This window comes from Pleurodeles waltl, chromosome 4_2 (assembly GCF_031143425.1).
Source record: "Pleurodeles waltl isolate 20211129_DDA chromosome 4_2, aPleWal1.hap1.20221129, whole genome shotgun sequence".
In the NCBI taxonomy this organism is placed as follows: domain Eukaryota; kingdom Metazoa; phylum Chordata; class Amphibia; order Caudata; family Salamandridae; genus Pleurodeles; species Pleurodeles waltl.
Genome location: NC_090443.1, coordinates 814,815,899 through 814,843,325, shown reverse-complemented (window position 1 = coordinate 814,843,325; position 27,427 = coordinate 814,815,899). Strand labels below are relative to the sequence as shown.

General features: G+C 40.7%; 1 protein-coding gene across 1 annotated transcript in view; it reads left to right on the top strand.

The window, feature by feature from the left end:
* LEPR (leptin receptor) overlaps positions 1–27,427 on the top strand; it is a 714,243-nt gene that overhangs the window by 303,007 nt on the left and 383,809 nt on the right. The window contains exon 6 of the mRNA XM_069232491.1: positions 26,945–27,090. Within this exon, the coding sequence (XP_069088592.1) occupies positions 26,945–27,090 (146 nt within the window). The remainder of the gene's footprint in view (positions 1–26,944; positions 27,091–27,427) is intronic.

Sequence of the window (27,427 nt, the reverse complement as noted above, 5' to 3'; positions counted from 1 at the left end):
TTGGAATGTCCGGTGTGGTTAAAGGCCAATAGGAAGGTGATAGTTGACAGGGAGTCGATAAAGGCAAGGGTTTAGAAGATGAAGGAGAAAAGTGCTTCACACTATAACAGAAGGATGAGTGTTAAACGTTGTGATATACAGAAGGGAAACTGGGTGGCAGTGAGGAAGAAAGGAATTATTGTGAAAGGAGAAAGCAAGTACTCTCTTCCCCAACTTGTACAGGATGTCAAAAGAAATGTTGTGATCCTAGAAAATGGTTCCACATGGAGCATGAGATGTGTTTGCAAAATTAATCGTTAATATACATGTTAACATCCTTTGTTATTGTATATAGTTGTTTATCCTATAAGTCAATGTTCATTTATTTTCCTGTTATATTGAAAGGGGGAGGTGTGTAGAGATGTCACTTTCCATTATTGCTTGGGACATCTTTTTCCTAGAACCTAGAATGTGATGATGCGGTGGCTGAGGTCAAGAATAGAATGAGGAGGCTGAGATAGAGACTGGAGAGAAGGGAGGTTGAATTAGGAGCTGCGCTGAAGGTATTGTGATTTCCTGAACTTTAATAAAGAAGAACTTATGGAAAAAGGAATGGACTTCTAAAGGAGTAATCTTTACAGAAAACCATTGTGGCTGCTGGTAATGACACAAACCCCATGCAGCGCGGTTTACCGACACAGTGCAACCGGATTTTTCACACATCATCGCTGGGTGTCAAAAATCAATGCAAGCCTGCGCGAATCTGAGGTGCCCATCTGGAAATCAACGCATCTCTCTCTTGCGGGAGAGAAAAATTATGCTTCGCTGACTGGAGAAGAAAATGACGCACGGCCTCACTTGCGAGTAAGGAATCGGCGCATCGCTGACTTTTCCGACTTAGCCTCATTCGCCTTGCAGCTTTATTTTTGACGCAAACCAGGTGCTTTGTGTAAAATCAACATTTCCATTGTTTTCCATGGAGTAATACTCTTATTCTTTTGAAAATGCATATCTTGACTTGTGTTTGTTGGATTTTTGTTGTTTTGGTCTTGTTTGATTTAGATAAATATTCCCTATTTGTAGGGTTGAGCGCGCAAAGCAGTCTGTTCCTGTTGTTATCTCTCTATGGGCTTGTAACCACGCCCATCAGTTTGGTTGGTTTTTGGTCTTGCCTTTTAATATTCATTTGGTTTGATTAGTGAAAGGCATGCATACGTCATGCCTTTTCCAGTGTTTAGCCCTCCTCGAGCGCACCGCATAACTGCTGAAAACATACTGGGTTCAGGCGCACGTTCAATCTTTTACATATAATTGCACTTTTTCCGGTTACATGGATAATTGCACTTTTGCTGGTAACCTGGATAATTGCACTTTTGTCAATACGTTTCACTGAGAGCGAACTTCTCTTTTCTTTTGTGTGTTTGCTTCACGCTCATGCCAGTCATCGGCTCACTCATGTGAAACTGTTTATCTTTTAATTTTCATTTTATGTGGCAAGAAAAGTCCGGTTAGGAGTTTACAATGCTAATAACTCTAACTCAAGCAAACACGAGACCCATTGCATTACAAAAAGCTTGTTCTAAACTGGTGTGGTGTCTATTTTGTAGTGTTTTCACCGTATTACTGTGTGGGTTGGTACAAATACTTTACACATTGCCTTTGAGATAAGCCTGACTGCTTGTGCCAAATTACCAAGGGGGTGATCAGGTGTCATCTAAAGTGTGTATCTCCATTGCCCTAACTAGTCTGAGGCTCCCTGCTTGGACAGAGTGCAAACTGACTGCAAACCATGTACCCCATGTCTAACATGACTCCAACAATCATCGTTGATTTAAGGACTCCTCTTTAAGTCCTTGTTACATCAACAACTACATTTTAACTTTGTTGAGATAGTTTGACATATTTTCCTCGCTAACAAGGTCATAGATAATACATTAGACTGAGTGTCAAAGTGAATCAAAAGACACATATAACACTCTAATACCTCTTTTGGGCATCTGAGTTGAACAGATTAAGAGATGGATAGGATCACAAACCGAGAACTATCCTCTCCTGCTGAATTTGTTGTGAATTAAGTACTATTACCCAGAGCTCCTGAGGCAAACTTTTTAATCATAAAAGAATATTGTCAGAGATTTGTTTACTTAAAGAACATGTAGCTGAGGAGATGAGAATCATTTTCCTTTACATATTCAGTGTTGTGCACTGGAAAGTTAATGATTCTAAAGCATCTTCTGTCTAGGGCAGGGGCATTCTGGAAGCTAAATGATCACTCTAGGTCTTTATTAGTACTTCCTGACCTTCACACGTAGGTGCGAAGGGATTCAGGAATAGTGACATGAGGGCTGTTAATGTAAGGAAGTTTGTCTTAGGTACCAGATAGAAATCTCCTAGAGAGGTATCGCCCATCTGGAAGCTAATCAAAATGCTTCATTTCATTTTTTTCTTGTGTGCAGCTGATTTGCATTGTTTAAAATCATATGTTATTTCTTGAATCTCGAATCAGGTTTCACAATATTAAGCCTTGACCTTAACCTGACTGCTAAAGGCTGAACCACCAGTACCTTTGGTGCACTTCTTTTTGTGTACAGCTTAGTCTGTGTTCTGTGTATGTTCAGGTACAGCTTAATGAGCATGGGCTCTCCTCCATAAATATCAGGACAGTGACTTCCTCAAACTTTGCATTATGCAATTTTTCATCATAAAGAATATGCGAAATAATGCATTTAAAAAATGTTTTGTTTTGTCGTGGCAATGTACTGTTGCCTTATGGTCCATTTTGAACATTTCATGGGTTCATTATGTGAGAGTAAGGCTGAATTGTTCAGTGTGCTTTACGAATAAACAGAGTTTACTAGAACTCTCTTAATTTCATTGTAGCAATTATTGCTATAAAAAAAGTAAATAATAGGTGGATACCAAGAAAAAGATGCTTAAATTTAGTTCAAGGTAGCTATAGCAACCAATACACGGCAACATAATGAAGAGTATAAAGTCTATCTCGGCAAACACTTTGTTTGCAAAAAAATAAGGTTTACCCAGCCTTTTTAACAGGAATATTTCATGTTCTTTTGCTTACATTTAATGCTTTTACTCTTCATTTACTAAACTAAATAAACTCTTTTTCAAAGACTGCAGTTACTTTATATCATTATTGGATAAGGAACTGATGCCTGAACGCATCTGCATGCTAAACTATTAAGTTCAGCAGCTTTGTTGCCTTACAAAGTCAATCTTACCTTTGTACTGTTTGAGGTAAATTGTTGTATCTCTGTTTATTACCTCGAGTCTCTGATGCGCTAGAAGACAAACATGAATTCTGCATTGTGTGGTTTTAAAAGCTTTCCATCGATTTAACATATAATTTTTCAATTCAGGGCATAATAATATAACTTATTCTCTTGACTATTGAATGATCCATAGTCAAGTAAATGCACGCTTTCAGTTAGCTCTGCAATGTCGCATGAAGGTTTTAATATTTTACTTTTGCTAGCTAAAACAATGCATAAGGAAACATATTTATCTTGGTTTGCTACTTTGTGGAACATAGAACAGTTAATTGACTCTATTTTTGTTCTGTATTTAGCAGTGACAAAAAGGCCTTCCTGCAAATAGCGACTGATTTCCTCTGTCGGTTATTCTCATTTACCTCATTCCCTTGTTTGAACGTGAATACACATATTTTATTCTGCCTTAATTGTCTCCTTATCAGGAGCGCTACCTTAATCATTACTTTACCATTCATGCCTCGTAAGACAGGAAGCGCTTCCAAGGACTGTTGCGGGTGGTAACTTGGTATTTGAAACCTAATGTTTGTACGTTCTAGACATCATTTTTATTTTCACCTGGAATCGCTAAGATTGTAAAAATGCTTTGATCGTAAAAATCATATTTTTAGGTTTGGCGTCTAACATTGTGTAAAACAAATAAACGCAGAGTGGGTCTAGGGTCAGTCACTAGAGTCATTGGTTGCTTTGGTTTGAGGCCATGTTTTCACACCTTGAGTCAGGCCAGAAGAGTATTATTATTATATTATTGTCATCCTATTGGCTTTAGGTGCATTATTCTGCATCCTTGGGAGTTATTCCATTGCAATACTGAGGAACAGCAGCGCCTGACAGGGACACTTTAGTAGACAAAGACGCTACGTTGAACGGAAGTATCGTACCCCCTCACTAAAACACCAACCAAAATGCGGCCTATAAAGAAACCGGTATTTGAAAATTGACCTCAGTATGTACCTAAACGCATATCTAATAATCGTTAGATGTCTTCCTACCAAAAAAAGCACCCTTAAAAGAAAATATGAAGCATATGAATGCATCGAAAATATGAAACAACTACGGGGTATTGTAGTGCATTTGCATATTAATCGAGATCATATTTCCAACAAGGTTTTCAGTCTTACCTAACCTGTGCTGGATCATCTTTCAGTGCCTGTGAGCATTGTCTTGTATGTTTTAACCCTTCGTTAGTCTTCTTTTATTTAATGTCCATCTCATGGATCCTCACTGCTAGTGCGACAGCATAGCGGAAGAAAGGCTCACTTGGCTGCACCTGTCCTTTGTGTGGCCAGCGTGGTAATGTAACATTGTTAAGAACTTCTTCAGCAACAAATCTACAAGAATATTACGCTAATTTGGGGAGTGAAGTGTCGCAAATCTCAACTTTAATATTTTCAGTGACGACTTTTACTGATAGAGTTCAGTCTCGTTGTGCACTTCCATTCAGAGAAGGTGGCTTTTCTTTTGGGCTTTTTAAGTAAGCCCCATATTACACTACCTAACTCTTGTATTTATGGATTTTGTTTATTTTGGGCTTCCTTAAGGATTGTGTGGGCTTGTCATGAGCTGTTTCTATTGGATCTAGCACTCTTTTGCACCTAAATGTGATACCACGTTTTTCACCAAAAACAGTCTTTTCACTAGGGGTGAGTTTGCACCTAAATGTATTTCTGCAACTAAAGGTAACTTTGGCTCCTACTTATATCTCAAAATGTCTTCACACTCCTATTGATGTTGCAGCACTGGTTATGTGTAGCAAAATGTGTTCGTGCACCTAAGTGTGATGTTTGGTCCCAAAGCACTATCATAAGTTGAGTGAGGGGGGAATCTGTATAGAATTCTACTCCACTCAATATTGAGTGGGCCATTGTGCCACATGTGCATTTATCGGGTACTGGAATAACTGATCTGATTTTACCTTTTGGATAATCTGAATGGCAATGTCCCTTTTGGAATGGGCTGCATAGCAGCCCACGCACATTTTCTTCCCTCCACCCCTCCATTAGCCATAGTGCAGAGTATATGCTCTCCTCTGCCAGACTGCAGTCTCCCTTACTAAACCGCATACCCACCTTCCCCACCCTCGATCCTACCTCAAACCCAAGAGCAGCCTCCTGTTCATATGCAATACCTGTTTAGAGGAGATTATAAATGTGAGTGATAATCCCCACAGAAAAGGAAATACTCTTATGTCCGGCTATTCCCCATTTCTAGGGACACATTTATAATTGCACTGTACTGGCTGGGTGTTAGCACACATAACAGTTTTTTTACAAGTATTACTTTACCACCCCAATTCGTAATCCATACGTAATGTGTTTTTGCACTTAAAGTGCCTCAGCATTCAAGCTGACGTTTTACTAAGAGATTTGATTTTAGTCTCTAAAAGTGTGCTCACTAGTTCTGATGATGTTGCGCCAAGATTAATATTGCATCTTATTGTGGTTTCACATTTAAATGTGCGGCTAACTGTGATTTTTCACGTATGTGTGTCAAACAAATGCGTTGTCACACTGATGCGCACCTTAATGTAACATTACTACGGCATTCCCTCCGTCAAACAACCTCCCCTTCAGTAGAGCCAAAAAGTCCAAACAAACGCATACAAACTGGCTCTTCATAGAAGAACTCCCCTACCCATAGGCATGATTCACATGAGAGATGCAATAACTCTCCTCATACATCATTACAGCCACTTACAACTAACTGGCAGATAATATGTTATCTATTCTTCAAAAGGAACTACTTGGCATCAAATTTAACTGGATTCCTGAATGATTAGTTACAAAGTCTTCAAATCACGCTCCCCACCTCCCTCTACCACAAACACTCTTCCCTAGAGACTGCTCCCCATGTTTCCACTAACAATTAGGACTCACTCAACACACCAACTCCTGAGGAGCTCAATCTGACCCCTACCTCAATGTTTTTGAACATTGCTCCATGCACATTACCCTAAATGCTCTCTAAACATCTGAGTACTCAGTGATCACACATCCCACATTGCAACCTGTGACAACAGCATTTAGAACTAGACATCTGAAACATAAAGATCAATCTATCTTTGCAATCTCAGAAAATGCATCATAGGTGAAATACGGCATGCTGCTTCACAATCAAGTTTGGTTCCAGTACCACTAAAAGTATAGTGAAGATCAACCAGCCCGGGAAGGCTAAATACACAGTGCCTTTTTGAACAAATGATCAGTTGACAGTGTTCAAAAGCTTCACACTATTAGCTGTGAGGGGGTTCCCCTCTGCATTTTGGTACATTCAGGTATTCTCATGTTTTCAGATTTGGTTCCAATAGCACTAAAAGCATGATGCAAACCAACCAGTTGTGCATGGCATGAATTCTTAAACAACTGTTACTATAAACCATGTATGTTACCAACAAAGCTCACTTTGAGACTACTAAGCAGCATTTAAGAAACATCTCAGGTGTATGCTGCTGGATGTTGGTTATTTGAGTTTACAGGTGACATATGAGAATTGTGTTGCTAGCTATGAATTTATTTGTGTGCATGTGTGTGTTTGGTGTAGTATGCAAGATGATCGATATGGTGTTTGGCGGTTTTTGAAATTATGGAGTTGAAGGGGTCAGAGCTGGCCAGGTGATGTTACGTTTGTAGCCACATGTGATTGTTTTTTTTTTTTTAGAGCATTAACTTGCATGCTTCACCCCTTCCCTGGCATGGATGCAATAGTTGTGTCCTGTGGCGCAGGACTCAAGCACCATTATATTCTGGTACAGGCCGTTAGGAGGAGCGCTAGCGCTCCCCCCTAGGGCCTATAGGCAGGCCCCCCAGGCTTCCACCCTCGCCCCAAGCATCCCCATGCCCCCCAGTGACATCTGATGACATCAGCGCACGATCGCATGCTGACCTTATCAGAGGCCACCCCTATTGTGCTGGAAGATCAGCTTCCAGTGTGATCGCAAGAGAAATGAAAGCATTTCTCCTCCAGTTGGGATGGGGGGCAGGCAGAGAAACATGAAAGGAAAGACCTTTCCTTTCATGTCTTTCTGAGCATTTCTGCAGCCCGATCATAAAGGGATCAGGCTTCAGAAATGCCCACCAGACAGTTTGTTATTTTATATATAAACAATAAAGGAGAGCGACCCCTTGAGCAAGTGTCGCTTCCCTGGGGGGGCATTTTTTAGTCCTTTTCTGCCCCCAAGATGTTTAAAAAAAAACAGTTTTACAGATGGGGAGCGACCCTGTAGGCAAGGGTCGCCTCCCCAGGGGGGGGGGTGTATTTTATTTTAGGCCATTTCTGCCCACCTTGGGGACAGATTGGCATATTTTTCTTAGGTAAATCTGCCCCAAAGGAGGCAGAAACCACTAGCCACCAAGGATTATTTTGTGTGCCAATTTCATGCAAAGGGAGCAAACCCTTAAGCAAGGGCCGCTCCCCTGGGGGGCGAATTTATTTTAGGCCATTTCTGCCCCCCTTGGTGTCTGATCGACCTATTTAATTAGGACGATCTGCCCCCAAGGGGGGGCAGAAACCACTAGGCGGCAGGAATTATGTTTTTTTTTTTTTTTTTACAGATGGCGAGCGACCCCTTAGGCTAGGGTGTGTGTGTTTTGTGTGGGGGTGCAGCCCCTTGGGTAAGGGTCGCTCCCCATGGGGGCACATTACTGTTGGCCCTTTCTGCCCCCCTTGGGGCAGTTCAGCCTATTTTTGTAAGGCCCATCTGCCCCCAAAGGGGGCAGAAAGTCCACCAGCCACTAGGGCAGATTTTTATTTTTTATTTTTTAAAGAGGGTGAGGGTAGGGCCATGCTCCCACCCCAAACAAATTACCCCTGATACACTCCCCAGGGGGACAGAAAGCCTACTAGATGCCAGATAATTAAAAAAAAAAGTAGTGGGGTGGTGGCTACCTCCCAGTATGGGCATGGTTATGCCCCCACCCCAACTGAAGGGGGTAACGGTCTTTCAGCTCTCCCCCTCATACACTAAAAGATCTTTTCCCAATGGCAACGAAGTGGACAGTTGATTATTTTGGGTTTTGATTTTACATTTGGGCCATGAGAGCTTGGCTAAATCTCAAAATCGTCCCACGTGGAATGGTGAGGGCTACACGTTTTGGACTTTGGGATGCTAACGTGTAGAAAAATCGACACCTTATCTCGTGCCCATTTTGGAAATACAAAGGTTTCCTTGATACCTATTTTTCACTCTTTATATTTCACCAAATGAATTGCTGTATACCCGGTATACAATGAAAACCCATTGCAAGGTGTACCTCCTTTATTGGCTCTGGGTACCTAGATTTCTTGATGAACCTACAAGCCCTATATATCCCCATAACCAGAAGAGTCCATCAGATGTAACGGTATATTGCTCTAAAAAAATCTGCCATTGCTGGAAAAAGGTATAGAAGAAAACATTGACAGAAATGTCTCTTTCACCTCAATTTCAATTTTTATTTTATTTTAGCTGTTACTTTCTGTAGGAAAACCTTGAAGGATCTACACATTGACCCCTTGCTGATTTAAGAATTTTGTCTATTTTTCAGAAATGTTTAGCTGTCCGGGATCCAGCACTGGTTTCACACCCATTTCTGTCACTAACTGGAAGGAGGCTGAAAGCACAAAAAATAGTATGTCCCAGTAAAATGCCAAAATTGTGTTAAAAAATAGGGTTTTCTGATTCAAGTCTGCCTGTTCCTGAAAGCTGGGAAGATGGTGATTTTAGCGCCACAAATTATTTGTTGATGCCATCTTCAGGGAAAAAACCACAAGCTTTCTTGTATTTGTATTTTTGCTAATTTCTTGATTTCCTTCAGGGGAACCCACAAAATTGGGGTACTTCTAGAATCCCTAGGATATTGGAAGAAAAAGGACGAAAATTTGGCGTGGGTAGCTTATGTGGACAAAAAGTTCGGCCTAAGCGCGGACTATCCCAAACAGCCCAAAAAAGGCTTGGCACAGGCGGGGGAAAAGGCCTGGGAGCGAAGGAGTTAATAAATCTCCTTTATCGCTTAATTGTATGTGAATAGAATAAAAATCACCGTCAGTAAGTTAGTGGGGCTAGTTATTTTCTAGGGTTTTACCAGTCACCTGGCCCATTACACTTCTTGAAGTTCCCACAGCACATGGGTGGGGTCTTGTCAAACAATATGCTTTCTATGAGGGCAATGGCACTGGATGTAGTGGTGCCAGGGGGTGCTGCAGCACCCTAAAAAACATGGTGGAGTTCAGAAGGTGAATGGGCAATAAAGATGCCTTTACATTTTGTTTTCATCTTGCTAAGTTTGTTCTGTCTTCAAAGACAGATCAAATGTCAGGATATGTCTTCCGACAAATTACTGCTGACTGTTTTAACAAGACTGATGTTTACTTTTATTTCACTGCAAAGTGAGAGGGTTTTGTAAAGTGACAACCTTGCTGAGGTACGGAATGAGAGGAAGGAACTGATGTCTGACAAAATACCTGTAAAAAAATCTGTTCAGCAATTTCAAAATATATCAGCAGTTGCGAAGGCAAAAATGAAGCACATTTTTCTTGTAATTCTGAAGTGTGATGAAAATCTAATAGTTCAATAGGATCAAAACAAATAAAGACATTTAACTTGGTGATTCACAAATAATAAGTACTAGCTGAAACACGATTCCCACCTGTTCTGTGCTGCACAGTTTTATCTGTCTGTGCACTTAGGGTATCTAAGTTATATACTAATGGAAGGGCTGCTGCATGTAAATGACAGTGCACCTCCATACCGTGCTTTTGTGATATATTTGCAAACATGTGCTCCAAAATGCACTATCTGCTACATACCATACCTTTACCACCCTCCTGCTGAATGGACATGGCTCATTTGGTACACCTGTTCTTTGTATGAATTTTGTGACTTTGATTTTTCACAGCCTCAATAACTTCAGCGATATAACATTGATGGCTTCACCTCCTTTCTGAAAATTGTTCCAGCACCATCATATAAGGGACAGTAAAGAAACATCAGTAACACTATCAGCATTTTTTATTATAAATTTTAATGTTAAGGGAACTTACTTTTATATGTTCATGTACAGCTGTTGAGTTTGCGATTGTTCATTTATCTCAGAGACAGTTGGCACTGCTGCTGCAAGGCTAAAGTCCATGTTAAAAGTTACCAAGAATGCTCAGGTATGAGGTGTGTCACACAGTATCCCATTTACAGCTCTAGAGGGTTGCTTCTATCCATCCTAAATAAAGGCATGTAAGTTGGTATTGTCTGTCAGAGAGCATGGCCAAGTAATTTTGGTGAAGCTTTTTTAGCTGTCTTTACTGTTGCTTGTGGTGGAGCATTTCAGGTATGCTCTAAACGAGGTCAACAAATCTTTGCACCTTAGCTGGTGATAAGAGACATTTAACATGATATCAATCAACATTTAATTTACAGCATGACCAATTTGGAACTAAATGAATATCCAACTTGGAAATAAAGATGAAGGGTTTATTGCAAATGTATACTCAAGTTAATGTAGACCAGTGGTTCCCAACCTTTTGACTCCTGACGACCCCCACTGAATCACTACTGGAAGCTCGGGACTCTCAAGCAATTTGTACATTGTAAATTTCAAACATTAAAACAGTAACGCACAAGAAATACACAAACAAGTACACACCAAACAAATACTCAAATTACTAAAGACATATTTTTTTTATATTGAAGAAAATATGTAAAAATTGAAACATTTTAATGAGAAGGTAGTTACTCAATCTCGGCGACTAGTTTTTCAATGTTTGGTTGTATTTAGGAAACCTGAATCCTCAGGTCACATTCTACATTTCTCAAGCAATTTCTGATTTTACTTTTTAGGTACATAAGATCTGAGAAAGCTTTTCACATAAATATGTGATGGGGAGAAGAAAGTAAAATAATAAGGGCATCTCATCTCTCCATAGCCTCTCTATGCCATGTAATTCATTTTGTTTTATAGCACCTTTCATACCATTGTAGGGTGTTGGAACACTTTACAGGGGAATACAAGGTGTGGGATTCACATGTCATCCATACTGGTAGGCATTTTCTAAGACTACTTGGCCTGGAGAAGCAGAAACACAGTGGTTAGCGTTGACTTTAATACTAAGAATGTATTTCTACGCAAGCAAACCTTTTTTAGCAGCATGAGGATAATGAAAGAATGCGGGAAAAACATAACTTTCTAGTTTGTGCCATGCAGTTTGCATGCAGCTATTTCATGACAGTTTGTAGCTCACTGTGCTAGATTACAATTGTAACTTATGAATCGCACAGTAACAAAAGAATCTCTGTGACAAAAGCAGTAACCTACTGTGCTATACACATAATATACTGTTCTTTACGTGATACTCGTTCTTTGCAGCAGGTATATCAACTATCTGCTCTACCTTAGATGAGTCAAAACTGCCACCAAACAAAACTCCCATCTCTTTCCAGCAAGTACGTTTGTTAATCACCAGACTTATCCTGACAATTTGATTTTTATCCGAAAGCTGTTGGATGTACAAAGAACTCTGCAGTGCTTTTAATACTGCTGCCCAATTGAAGTAATAATAAATATAAAAACATGCATGTGCTTCTGTCGGGAGGCCCCAACTGGAGAAGTTCCTTCCTGCCGGCCCTGGCCCGTGGACCCCTCGGAATGTGTCATGGACTCCTGGGGGCCTAACGTAGGAGTGACTTAGGTGTAGTAAAAAGGGAGTTTAGGCCTTGGCAAGTAGTTTAAAATGTTAAGTCAATGTGGCAGCAAACTGTGCATGCAGGCAAGGAAGTGTCGGTTCTGAGACAAGTTTGAAAGGCTACTTCTGTGGGTGGTGTGATCAGCCCTGCAGGCCCACTAGTAGCATTTGATTTACAGGCCCTGAGTATATGATATACCACTTTACAAGGGACTTACATGTATATCAAAAATGCCAATAGGACGAAAGCCAACCATACCACGTTTTAGGGAGAGAGCAAATACGCTTTAGCGCTGATTGCAGTGTTAAAGTGCCCAGAGTCCTAAAGCCAACAAAATAAGGGTCGGAAAAATAAGAGAAGGATGCAAAAAGTTTGGTGATAGCCCTCAATAAAGTGCCATTTCCCACAGATCTCCTCTTCGTCATAACTGAAATCAGTTAGTTAAGGTTTAAAGTAAATGGTTATTTGTCCATTGGTAACTCCTATGGATCGAAAGATTTCATTGTCCAGTCCCTTCGCTTCATTCAACAGACATCTGCAACATGTTTGCAGGTTCCCAAGACAGTCCTGAAAAGGTATCCATCCTTGGTGTCCTGTACGACTTTGCAACAAAAATGGATAAAGCTGGTCTTCAGGTTCTCAGTTTCTCCATGTACCATTCTCAAGGTTAAAATCTCAGGCTCTTTATAAGTGAAACAATAGCACATCTATTTCCATGTTTCATGCGAACAACATCTGGAAAGAAGGGACACATTAGTAAAGGAGAAAAACAATTTCCACATTTTATGAGACTGTGGCCTATGAGGACAACATGACTAAACTAAGCAGAATTAAAATGCCACTCTTTATTCAAATAAATCATAACACATAAAAACTTTCACTTATAAATTGTCAGTGATAATTCTTGTTTAAAATTTATGTCACAATAAATACAAAACAAAATAACTTGCTAACCTATGTAAGTAAATATGACAGGGAACTACATTTCTGGACATTAACCTATAGCATGTAGTGCACATTTGTTATGAAATTTATTATTGTTTCAAGTGTAAATACTCTCTATTAAGACCAAGAATAATATAAAATCAGAGTCAATAGTTAAATTTCACTTAATATAGTTAGACCGCACACATTTAGATTCTATATTACAGTGAATGCACCTCAATATGGAATTCTAAGTGCACCACTTCATAGTTGACTTATTATAACTTCATACATTGTCATGTCAATATGGTCAATATGGGAGCAGCCAGATTTAATCTGCACCACTTGTGCATTTACAGTGAAAACTTAATGGTTATGTTCTGTATGTGCAAGGAAAGGCCTCTTTTTGGATGATCACTTGCAGTTTTGGACTGATGCTGCTTGTCTTTTGACTCTGAGAATGCTGGGACTTTCCAATAGGCCTCAGTGCCAGTGGTCTAACCCCATATAAAATGTACTTAGAATTGGCTGTCCCCAACTGACATCAGCCAGCTTCCCATGCGCACCTTGTATATGGTACCAAAGATACATAGGGTATGTAAGTTAGAGCAGCTCTGATTTTGCCACCCTGTGTCTGACAAAATCTCTTAGCCTGCCACTGCAGCCTGGAACAGCAGTTCAAACTGCTTAGTTCAATGTTAAACAAATGGCAAAGCCCCCACTTCCCTTAAAATATATATGAATCTCCCGTAAAGAAGGCCGATTGAGCCCTAATGTAGGGAATTGTACATTTTTCAGTGGGACATATACTTTAATATGTTCTAACAGTAAAACTTCCAAATTGCCATTTTACTGTGGAAAAGCTACTAGTCCCATTGGCAAGTACAGAGTTACAGGCTGCCATCTCAATCCTGCTTTCTTCTGAATTGGATTACGCATATCGGGTCTTTAAACTAACAGATTAATCATGGCATTAAACTTGACTTGATGCCCAAGTCAAATTTAATGTCATTTTTAGAAAAAGGAACTTTTAGAGAGTTGCCACCCTTTTCCCCAGTTTATCCGGCGGCCTTTCCCAGTTGCTGGCCACCAGACAGCTGTCTGCCTTCCTGGGGAGTAGTGTGAAAAACTCCCAGGTCCAGGAACAATCAATGCCTGCTGCAGAGGGGGGTTTTACCTCCTTATTGCAGGAAGCCACACAGGGTGTTAGTCCAAAAGGTGAGCTTCAAAGGACAAACTGTCTTTGATGGCAAATTGAGATCATACTCGAGTAGGGCTGCCCCTTTGTTCAGGTAGATGGACTGGTGGTGGAAACAGAGGGGAAACCAATTACCAAATCATTTTCACCTTTAAAATGGGCTTCCAGCCTCCATTTGACCAAGGAAGGGCTCAAACATCTTGATAGGGATTAGAATAACGCCCTTTGGGATTGTTAGATGCCACATATAGCCAGAAGTTGTTACAGGGCAGGATGGATCATTGTAGCCCATTAGCTATTAACTGCATTATCTCCCCAGCATCTTTGTGAGCATAAATATGGCATCCCTGGCACCCTGAACTTCAGATCACAACTGGCCTAGAGAGTACACCGAAGAAGTACTGCCATGCTGCCAGGCTGACCACTAGACCTGGTAAGAGAAGCTGCACCGACTACTGAACTGCACCTGCTGCTCACTGGGCAAGTGAAGAGACGACTGTGTCTGTGGCCCCTGGCTCACAGAAAAGTCGCTCCTGAGCCCCAGACTGAATCAGTCAGGCCAGGGCCATAAAAGCTTAAAGTAGCCTTTCTGGCTAGGCAGTAGCCACAACCAAGGAACTGCCACTGACTGCCGATGTGCAGCCAATAGGACCACCGCTCCGGACTCAAAAGTTGCAGTTGTGTTGGCCATAGCTGTTGAGTAACTAGAGTGTGAATTGGTCAACAAAACAGGCACAAGCCTCAACAAAGAAAACCAGTGGTCCCACTGCGGACGGAGATTTGTAGCCCAGCTGCTGCTGGACTTCAACTGGCCCAAAGAGGACTTTGAGGTTCGCTGACCCCTGTGGCCAAAGTCATTCTACCTCACCAGTTGACTAAGGAATAACCAGAAGGAGACCTCCATCACCTGCACAGCATCCCTCAGCATCCTGTATCCTCAGCATCAGGACCACTCCATTGACCTCTATGGTGGTTATGATGTAAAGTGTGGAAATGGTGATCTGGTAACCATCCAAATATTCCTTATTGGCCTCCCTGACCTCTTACCTGTTGGGATTGGTCACCCAATCCTGAGCCAGAGTAGCTAAACACAACAGTTTTCAAAAGTTTCCCAACTTGGTGGTTAACAATGTTTATTTGTGCTTTGGACTAAAAAGCTGAGATTGATGTTTTCTTTCAAAATCTATGGGGGACATTTTGACCCTGGCGGTACGAGACCGCCAGGGCTAAAATGATGGAAGCACCGCCAACAGGCTGGCGGTGCTTCCTGGCCTATTACGACCACGGCGGCAGCACTGCCCAGGGGATTACGAGTCCCCGACTGCCAGCCTTTTTCTGGCGGTTTGCACCGCCATGAAAAGTCTGGAGGAACGGGGAGTCGTGGGGCCCCTGGGGGCCCCTGCACTGCCCATGCCACTGGCATGGGCAGTGCAGGGGCCCCCTGACAGGGCCCCATGGAGCTTTTCACTGTCTGCATAGCAGACAGTGAAAAGCGCGATGGGTGCAACTGCACCCGTCGCACGGCCGCAACACCGCCGTCTCCATTTAGAGCCGGCTCCTATGTTGCAGCCGTGATCCCCGCTGGGCCGGCGGGGATCTCCAAATGGCCGCTGCGGGGTGCGGCTGCATTGGCGGCCGCACGGCAGGTCGTAATGACCCCTTATATCTCCAAAACCCTCTGCTGGATTTCCCTCATCTTGGCACCTACAAATGTACAAAAATATAATAATCTATTTTTATAAATTGGTGTCAGTTCTCCTTCATGTTGTGTGACTTTCACATTCTGTTGTTTAGAGCTTCTAAATGCTTTACACTAGTTCCTTTGTTTAAGTCTTGCTGCTCGAAGGTACAGCTACCCGGGGTTGGGGAAGAGGTTTTACAAATGAGCCTGACTCTTCCCAAGATGCCTTTGTGAGTGTATGCCTCTGCAAGATCACACAACCACACTATATAAGATACCAGACTCCCCACAGCATATCTCTCATAGAGAGGCTATACACTTTATTTCACTTTCTATTTCTCATAACCCACTGCTATGACATATCAACAGTTGAGAACAAAACATGTTAGCAGTTGTGGTGATATTATAAAGGCCTTTCAAGCCAACCTGAAGGTCTCTCTGAGAGCCTGTCAGAGCATCGCTGTTTATCTTCTTTGACCGAAAGCAGAAAGCAAAGCTGCAGGAGGGGGAAGGAAGGCAGGGAAAGTGGTTCATGTTGGTCAAATATGACAAGTACATTTTTTAAATATTTGGGACAGGGACACATAACAGAGGCCATGTTATGTATGGCTACTCCATTACTCCTCTGCCCCTGCATAGCAGTTGAAAGCACCTGCAGATGATTTTGGGCGACATGCATAACATAAAATTCTACATGGGAAAAAGGGAATTACAAGGATGTTTTTAACCTCAGGGTTCTGAGAGACAACATAGGTCACTGAAGCTTCACTCTTGTTGCCTGTTTAATGTCACTCAACACCCCAGCGAAAAACATCTCTGTTATTCATTGTTACCTATCCATAGTTCTGTATGTTATGTATGGCTGTCATAGAGAGCCTTTTTTAGTGATTTCCGTATCTGAATCTCATAATCCACTGCTATGACAGAGCAGTTGATAACTAAATTGGTTACCCACTGTCAATTGACACTTCATTGTTGGTAGAAAGGTCAGATGATTCATTAGTGAACGTCTAGATTTCAGATGTAGGGTTATTCATCAGTAAATGTATGAATTCTTGCCTTGAAGGTTTTGCCCACTACTGGTAATATTTTTAGGACATTAAGACTGAATCAGGAATTTTATTGATTTTGGAGGTTATTTACATATGTGGAATAAACACAACACTAAAATTGTAATCTCTTTTGTGCATGGCATTTATTTAATTAATATTTCATACTGTCTTGTAAGTCAAGGCAAGTAAAAAAATATTTATTTCAAATGTCAAAGAAAGACTACAAACATTATAATAGCATTATATTTGAATAACGTAAAATAGATTGTAAAAAAAGGATCCCACAATAAAAACAAACTATACCATCCTAAGGCAGCTATAAGATACACAAAGCAGCTCTGCAATGTGTAAAAATAGTAATCCATCACAAAGATAATAAGAACAGTTCAGTAAAGTGTTGATAAAATTTACAGAAAAAAATAATGTGACTTGAAACCACATTGCAAAGGAAAGTTTCAAATCATACTGGATCTACATCTAAAAAGTAGGGGCCAGATGTAGGTAGCCTTTTGCACGTCGCAAACTGCGAAAATCACAGTTTGCGGCATGCAAAAGGCCTAATGCGATGCACAACCGCAAATTGCGAGTCGGTACCGACTCGCAATTTGAGGCTGCGACTCGGAAATAGGAAGGGGTGTTCCCTTCCTATTTGCAACCGCATCGCCATGCTGAGTTGCTTCGTGACCGCGAATGCGGTCGCAAACCAACTCGCAGTTACCATCCACTTGAAGTGGGTGGTAACTCATTCGCAAAAGGGAAGGGGTCCCCATGGAAAAAAAAACTGCTTTATTAAAAAAGCAGTCACAGACATGGAGGTCTGCTGTCTCCAGCAGGCCACCATCCCTGTGAGTGCATGAACTCGCTATGGGGTCGCAAACTGCGACCCACCTCATTAATATTCATGAAGTGGGTCTTTGCGACCCCATAGCGAGTCGCAGAAGGTGTCTGAGACACCTTTCTGCATTTGGTTTTGCGAGTTGCAATTTGCGAGTCGCTATGACTCGCAAATTGCAACTCGCAAAATCATACTTACCTACACTTGGCCCTAAATCCCTTACCCAGAGACCCAGCACCAGTTTCAAATAAGACTCAATACCTGGGCAAGTTTCCATGATAAAATATTGTCTCACTGTTGGTTTTCACAGTTCGTGTCCTTCCCTGGCTAAACTCATATTGTCTAAAAATGCCCTTTCAATACATTGCTTGTCAGTCTTGCAAACTGAAGTTAAAGGATATTCAAACAGGAACAAACTTCTCTACTTCTGAAAACACTCTTTGGCATTTGATAGCCATGGGATTTTCAATCCTCTTTCACAAGTTAAACGGTCATTAGTGATTGACTGGTTGAGAGTGGCTTCAGGATTTAAAAAAATAGATAAACATGACATTAAGAAGAAAAGTTTAATATTGTTCTTCAAATAATTGAGCCCAAGCTCCTTGCAACACATATAGAATATAGTGGGAGACCCATTCCATCTATCTGTTGGTAAAATGCAGCATGGAGAGATGCCGGCAGAAGCAGTTGTCTTCCATTTGATTGAATTAGCGTGACGCCATATCCAAACTCCATAGATAGCAATTGATTCACATTATAACGTATACATTTCTAGCAGTGGGACCATTGGTTTACCACATAAGCATGATCATAAATTGAACAAAGTACCTATTGTTTAGGTCCATTTTTGGCATCTCACAGAGACATTTGTACTTAATAAAGAGGAAGAATTAAATGTTTCCCACAAATGCTGAAAATTAGCAATCTTTTCTAATCTATTGTTGTTTAAGATAAAAGTTTCCATATTAGAGCTTTTAGTCCCACAAACTATTATCTATTATTTGGTAAAATTGGTGTCAAGATTTGGACTCAACATAAACTGGGTAAACACTGCCACCAAATTCCTCAGCGCACTAGGGCCCGTATTTATACTTTTTGACGCTAAACTGCGCTAACGCAGTTTAGCGTCAAAAATTTTTGCGCCGGCTAACGCCATTCTGAAGTGCCATGCGGGCGCCGTATTTATTGAATGGCGTTAGCCGGCGCAAGCAGACCGGCGCTGCCTGGTGTGCGTGGAAAAAAAACACGTACACTAGGCAGCGCCGGCGTAGGGAAAAATGGCGTTAGGGCGTCTTAAAAATGGCGCAAGTCAGGTTGACGCAAAAAAAACGTCTTAACCCGATTTGCGCCATTTTAAACGATGCCCAGACGCCATTTACATGACTCCTGTCTTAGTAAAGACAGGAGTCATGCCCCCTTGCCCAATGGCCATGCCCAGGGGACTTCTGTCCCCTGGGCATGGTCATTGGGCATTGTGGCATGTAGGGGGGCACAAATCAGGCCCCCCTATGCCAAAAAAAAATTAAAAAAAATAACAAATTTATACTTACCTGAACTTACCTGAATGTCCCTGGGATGGGTCCCTCCATCCTTGGGTGTCCTCCTGGGGTGGGCAAGGGTGGCAGGGGGGGTCCCTGGGGGCATGGGAGGGCAGCTGTGGGCTCATTTTTAGCCCACAGGTCCCTTAACGCCTGCCCTGACCCAGGCGTTAAAAAGTGGCGCAAATGCGGGGTTTTCTGCCCCGCCAACTCCCGGGCGTGATTTTTGCCCGGGAGTATAAATACGACGCATTTGCGGCGCAGTCATTTTTTGGGATGGGAACGCCTACCTTGCATCTCATTAACGCAAGGAAGGCGTTCACGCTAAAAAATGACGCTCTTTACTCATACTTTGGCGCTAGACGCGTCTAGCGCCAAAGTATAAATATGGCGTTAGTTTTGCGCCGAATTTGCGTCAAAAAAAATTACGCTAATTCGGCGCAAACGGAGTATAAATATGCCCCTAGGAGTGCAGGAAGGTTAGACCACATTTTTTGCATTAACTAAAACAGTTAAGGGTTTACCGTTACCACTGAAACATCAATGCAACTGCTCACTAGATGTGAATTGAGCTAATTAATATATAAAATATAAATGTGGGGCAGAATACAATATTGGCTAATTACTCTTTCCAAATTAAATGAGTCTGATATCTCCCCATTGGTCCAAAATCTTACTTTAGCCATAGGATTGCGATGCAAATTAAATAAAACCTTAATGAGTGTAGGATCACGGCCCAGGTGAGATGAAAGAAGGCACAATTTAGACTGGTTAACCCTCAAAAGCATAGGATAAGCTGGGTACAATGGGATACCCTTTACATTTGCCCAATAATAAGTTAAAATGTAAGCTTTACTCGATTGTGCCCAACCTTGCTCTAAAACCTGAAGGTCTGTAGAGGGGGCTTTCAGAGACTTTGAACTGCATCAGAAAAACTTTGAATGGTTAAGGAGGTTTATCATGTTTAACCACTGTTCTAGAAGGTACTGATTGATGATTTTGCACATTGTTGTCAGCCTAATTTATTTTTGGGCATTTCAGCTTGTGCAGCCTCCCTCATTTTAGGAGTCTCTGTGAGATACATTATTTTAAAATTTGTTATTGCTATCTACCTTCTATTAATTTTTGGATGATCATCATGGTATCGTTTAGTGCAATGATTATTTTAATATCAGTTATCAGTTTGGGATTTATAACCATGTAGCTTATGAGATTTCTGTTTTATCTTGTTTGTGTGTTCTTGAGAATTTTGTAATCAGTTTAAGTGACTGGAGATTTAAGAAGAGAACTGGTAATCCAATAGCACAGATGAATAAAAGTCTGTGTTATTTGAATGGGACATGCAGTGTCTGATAAGTAGATCATAAAAGTGCTATAGTTGTTTTTATCAGAGTATCCAGCAATGTCAATAGATAGGGAAGATTCCAAGCTAACCTTAACCCATTATGCTGAGGGGATGAGAAATGAAACAGCTCAGCGTGTTTATGGACAGTAGACTGAGAGGAACAAAAAAGAAACAATCAAGGAATTATGATCTTCAAGCATCTAGGATGTTTCTGCTTAAAGGAGTTTTCAAAAGGTCTCCAAAAACAAATATATAATCAATAGTTGAGGCACAGCCACTGCCAAAAAAGTTGACATTTTAAGTGTGGCACAAAATGCTCCTGTGTACATTAATTACGTTGCAGTATATACTTGCCTAATTCAACTCCCCTGTCATTAGAGTGCTCCATGAAAGCTGCAACTGATGGATAGTTATAGAACATGCAAGCGTCAACAGTGATAATGGCCAGTTTGTCACGAACGTTGCAGCAAATCATCAGATTATACTTACAGGTGTAGGGTCTGTTACTAATTATTGTTATAAAAATTAACTGAATTAACTGAATAACAACGTCTGTTGTTCTAACCATGCACAGAAAAATGCTAAAAGTCCCCTTGCAAATTCTGTTTAAGCGTGGCCTGACATTTAGGGTAGGTTTGAATGAGGTTGAGAGTCCACCCTTTGTTCGACCAGGGCACACTGCCTCTGCCATGGTTGCAACAGAGTACTCTTTCTGCAACAATATAAGTTTGGCCCTTAGTTCCTAGATACTAGTTATTCCACAGAATGACAAAAAAGAAGTCCATTATTTGACGTCATTTTACGTTTTACTTTTTTGTGCCATGAGCAGTAGAGCTATTGATGTAAATGATGACTGCCCAATTCTTAAAATAGAAAACAGTCCTTCTCAGGATGGAAACCAGGACCTAGCCCCATTTATCTCCAGTACTGGATAAAAAAATAGATTCTTGAAAGATTATAGATTACAGTGGGTTTACATGTGGCCTGCTGTAAGAATTGTGGAATGATAACGTGTGGTGATTACAATGCCAAGATTGTTAATAAACTTGATTCAACAGCACAACCATGGTTCAGTACACCCATGCTAGAGTTTAGTGTGAAGCTGCTGATTAATTGTTTGGTTCATCATAACATGAGAATGTAGAATGGGAGGATTCTTTTTTTTAAAAGTTTGTTTTATTAAAAAGCAATCAGAGACCTGCTGATCACACCTCTTATGGCCTCTAGTCATATTGAGTCACAATTTGTGACCTGCCTCATTATTATTCATGAGGTAGGTTGGATATTCCGATCCACTACAATTAGGAATTTTATTAATTGACTACTAGTACTAGTACATAGGCCACTCCTTAAAATACTGGTCGCAAATTGCCACCAGTATTTTGCAATCATTTAATAGTACATCTGGCCCTCTGCTGACAAAAACAAGCAGATGAAATGCCACTTAAATTCGAAGCATCCAAAAGAGGGCAAAATTGGTCTTGGCACTTTTATTAATTCCCCTTTTGGGCTGTGAGATAAACTATCCAGTGCATTCCTGACCACCACACTTTAGAATTATATGAAGATGTAAGAAATCTTTAAGTCATGATACAAATATTTTGGTTGAGTCTGAATTTTAATGTACTAAACAGACAATGCTCCACAGGCTTTGTAGTTCACTTTGTACTAGAGAAGAGATAAAAAGGGCACTATGGGCCAGATGTAGGAAGTTCCGATTTTGCGAATCAGAAATTGCGAGTCGGTGCGACACGCAATTTCCGATTCGCAAAATCGGATGCAGAACGGTGTCTCAGACACCATCTGCGATTCGCTATGGGGTCGCAAAGACCCACCTCATTAATATTAATGAAGTGGGTCGATTTTTTTGCGACCCCATAGCGAGTCCCTGCACTCACAGGGATGGTGGCCTGCTGAAGACAGCAGACCTCCATGTCTGTGACTGCTTTTTAAATAAAGCAGTTTTTTTATTTTTATTTTGCAGCCCATTTTCCTTAAAGGAAAACGAGTTGCAAAATAAAAAAAATAACGAAACCATTTAGTTACGTTTTTTCAGAGCAGACAGTGGTCCATTGGACCACTGCCTGCTCTGAAAAAACATTTGGGGCAACATTCACAAAGGGGAAGGGGTCCCCTGGGGACCCCTTCCCTTTTGCGAATGGGTTACCACCAGTGTGACACTGGTGGTAACTGCAAATTGCTTTTCGACCGCATTCGCGGTCGCAAAGCAATTTAGCATCGCGATGCGAGTCGCAAATAGGAAGGGGACACCCCTTCTTATTTGCGAGTCGCATTCACAATTTGCGAGTCGGTACCGACTCGCACATTGTGAATGAGCATCGCGATGAGCATTTTGCAAGGCGCAAACTGCTTCCTACATCTGGCCCTATATTTCTTAAGTCAATATTTAAAAGATGTGTGGCAAAATGTGCTAAATGTTATTTATGCTCCCATACAGTTTGGCTCACTGATCCCCAAAAAGGTTTTAACTATGTACTAAACTTAAAACATTGACAAGTTGCAAATTGCCAAGTTTATGTGATAATTCATTCGCAAAAGTGACCCCCTTGGGACCCATTCCTCATCCTATTTCCCTCCCACTGACAAGTCTCAAACGTTTTTAAAAAAATAAACTTTTTTCAAAGAAAACACTTTGGGCCTGATTACAACTTTGGAGGAGGTGTTAATCCATCCCAAATGTGACGGATATACCACCAGCCGTATTACGAGTTCCATAGGATATAATGGACTCGTAATACGGCTGGTTGTATATCCGTCACATTTGGGACGGATTAACACCTTCCTCCAAAGTTGTAATCAGGCCCTTTGTATTTAAAGCATTTAAGCAGTTTACTTTATTTAAAGGGGATGACAAACGTAATGATCTGTTGACCCTAAGAGGACACCATCCCTCAGATGGCCTTCAATCAGAAGGAGTTATAATTTGTTATCTACGTCATTACTAGGTCTCGCATGACTAGATGTCGTATTTGGTGCTCTGAATTGTAGGCACTAGTTTTTACTCAACAATTTGAAAACTCATACTCTGGTTCTACTGATTGGATTTTTGTCATATTTATGTCAAATATTTTGTTAAATTGTACTACATTTTTCTAAATTTGTGTGGAAATTGTCTTTTTCATGTGTGGTGTTTTTACTTTATTACTGTTTAAGTTCTGCATAAATACCTTACTAATTGTTTGTAAGTTAAACCTGACTACTTTTGTGCCAAGCTACCAGAGGGTTAAGCAAAGTTTAATGTAGTGACTTTTGTGGACCACCCTGACAAGGATTGTGGCTGTTGATTAAAGAGGATTTGTATTCATCCATCAAAACCCACTTTCTAACGTGTGCACTGATTTGTACTATTTTCTGTTAGGCGTTCTGGAAGTCAGTGAAGTGGCATACCTGACTGGATGGAGGCAGTGTGCTGGAGAGCCAGTCCTGAATATGCCCCGGCCAATCGCGCAGAAGCTGCTCCTTAAAAAACTATATTCATAGGGACTCGGAAGAGACAAGATTAAACATTCAACACATGCATTGTTTGCCTTGTCTGTACTGTGTCTCTGGTAGGAGTTCATGTCTCTACTTGTGACAGCACATTTTGTATGTAATGCAGTACATTGCTCATGTCACTGTCGGGGGACACCCATTGAAAGTGCTAACAGGGCAATTATGCATTTTCACAAAATATGTCCCTAGGTATGCAGGGTAATGCCAATTTCATGACTCAGTCTGCTACCTTTAAAGTCCGCTTCCTGTAAGCCTCTTCTCTCAAGAACATAACTTTGAAACAACTGTTTCAGATATTCACATCAACAAATTTTTTATCACCAAACAATCTCTTGTGAAGAAGTAGCCACTTTCCTGATAAAAAATTAGAAAATAAGTGCACGAGAGTGAAATTCTCTTTCTTGCAGACTTTTCCAGAAAACACAGCGCTTGTCTAGAATCATCTTTCGAAGATTAAATGTTAGACACTTTCTTTCTCCCGCAGAACAACTTAATGAAGTTGGAGTGTTTGAGCTAGGTCTAAATTATTTAAATAACATTGTTAAAATACATCTGTATGTACAATTACGGATAAAAGAGAGTCTAATAAGTACAGCGCCCATGGTGTCTAAGTGGAAAAACATGCAGTGTCAAAATAAGAAAGCGAGAAAGTTGCCTCGAGTAACATTTTGCAAGCTCAGCCCGTCTGTAGTTCTATACTAATTAAACCTAACCCTTATTAAAATTACAAAAACATCCTGTAGATTTTTAGGCTATTTTCAGCCATATCCCGGTGAGTATGATTAATATGGCATTTATGACAACTAATAATTAATTACCCTTAACTGATAATGTAGAGCTGAATTACCAGTTCTCATTTTCATTGTTAAAAAGCTTAACATATTATTTTCACTTATTTTTTTTTACGTGTTAAATACGTGTTATTTCTAAATCCGGAGTATCGACGTTGGAATCAGGTGCAAATTATGCACTTACTAATTGCCATAATAAAGCAAATTAACAGGGGCAAAATGTACATTTTGTGGGTAATTGTAGACAGGCACTAAACATTGTGTTGTTCAAGCCTCATGGGATGTTTCCACTGAAATTATGCTCCATCAATTCTGTGTGGCTGCTGGGGAGCCTTAGCAAGTTCTGTCCTGACCTCATCTCTCGACCCATTTTACAAAACACGTTCAAAAAATGTTCCCATTAGAATAAAACTTCCTCACGGCCTCTGCCTTCCCCCAAGGAACATTTATGTAAGGATAGGAAGGAAGGAAGGACTTGACCCTTCAACTTGAAGTTCAAGAAAATATTTCACACAAACAATGCCCACTTTTGGATCCTTCCAGGAGTGAGAGCTGATGGAATGAGTTTTGTCTATTTTGAAAATCTGAAACACCACCAAACGCAATCGCGCACTCAGTTCATGTAAAAAACCAGAGGTCCTGACATATACATTTCCTTCTTCAAAGAGAAACTAGGCTACAAGAAAATTGAGGTTTCTGTGCCGGAATCTAAATAAATTGTTGGAAAATGAAATTTAAGGTTATTAATGCAGAGGTATGATTCACGATTTCTTTCGAAAACAAAATAAATGTGGACCTTGCTTCTCTCACAAAAGCTCAGAGGTTTCCACGGAGTCACCAGGATTAATGATGTTAGTGTATAGGGTACAAAAGAAAAAGTGCTGTAACATGCTACTCAATGAATCATGATCTGCTGAAAGATACAGACTTACCCTTGCTAAAGAAGAACTAGTTCCAAGAGAAATCAACCCTGTTGTCAAAGAGAGCAACGAGGATTTTGTTGAGCCTAAATTTTAATCACCCTTTATCAATTTTGCTCAATTGTAATTGAATGTGATCAACTTGAGGAGTGCCACTTACAATGCAATGGAAATCTGTTCCATCTATTTGGAAAATGGCTATGAATCGTGGGATGAGATATTGTAAGAGGTAATGGGGTTGATCTACACAGTAGAAAAAGTATTTGAGAAACATATATTGTACGACTTTTTGAGAAGAATCTATGTGCACTAAGTATTACCCGTATATTGAAGTACATTCAACAATGAGAACCAGAGAGGATTACTGGATATAAACTAAGTATATTTCGTCCAGGGGAGATACTGCAAGAAATCAAGAGTGTTTGTTCACTATCCTTTGCCTACTTCAGATGATGCAGAACTGGTCTGACTATCCATGTCCACAGCGTAATTGAATTCAAAAGGTGAAATATGTCATTCCATAAAGTGTATGAAACACAAAAGCTTTTGCTGTACTTATAGGGTTTAGCGACATTAATTGTTTGAATCACTTCGATGATGTTGTTGACAGACTATTTGATAATGGTTTTGCACATTTTGTGCACCATTATGAACTGGAATCATCCTACCGTGGAGTGTAGTTAAGAGTTAATCCCCGCAGATTGGGGAATAACCATGCAGTCAGATTGTCTGTGTGAAATAAATTATGGCAATTATCCCCAATACATGTTGGCTACTGTTCCTCTTTACCACCTACTCTGACCAATAGGTAAATGGGAGCTCAGGCGTTGCAGAGGATGGGCAGGATCAGTGAGCAGGCGTGGTTAGAGCCAGGCAGTGGGGACCTTGAGTGCCTCTCGTGCAACAGGAGCAGGGTCAGGCACAGGTCCGACTGCACTTGTCTCCACAGTCCCTGCCTGACCCTCCTCTGATTTCCACTCTGGATTTTTAGACCTGTATAATCAGGCCCAGAGTTCCCACATCTAGAAAATTTGAGTGCAGGAACATTGGGCCAGTTGTGATTGGGCAAAGCAGTATTTCACCCCAGGCAAATATTGCACTTGTTCAACTATTTTCATAAAGATTAAACAAGATTAAAGATTAAACAAGTTACATACTTAAACACAAATACAACATGTGAAGTCTGTGCAATTACACGAGGAATTACAATATATTTGTGTTGATTTTTTAGTGAAACCCAACCCTCCATTAAACCTGAAAATGAAAATTACAGAGGAAGGAAAATTGCAACTGTGCTGGTCACACCCCAAACCATTACCATATGAGCTTCAGTACGAGGTGAAGCAATCTGGGAACGTGCCTGGAAACACCTGGCAGGTAATTTTATCAACCATCAATTGAAAAGGTCAATTTAAAGGACTCTGTTTACTAGCATTTTTCACATGTACATAACGTGGGCTGAACTATTATAATAATAAGGCATGTGAGGTTTACTTCTGCTGCAAACGTGATCTGGAATGATAGCTTCTGAAACATAGGGTGCTATGTGAAAAGCAGAAAACAAAAAATAATAACAATATGGACTAGTAGCCTTGTCTAGGTTTTGAACAATGTTGAATTACACTGTAATACTAGTTAGACTGAGTTTTCTCTCAAACATTGGTTTGGTTTGGTTTGGTTTGGTTTCAAAGCAGGAATTTGGGCATGACACAAG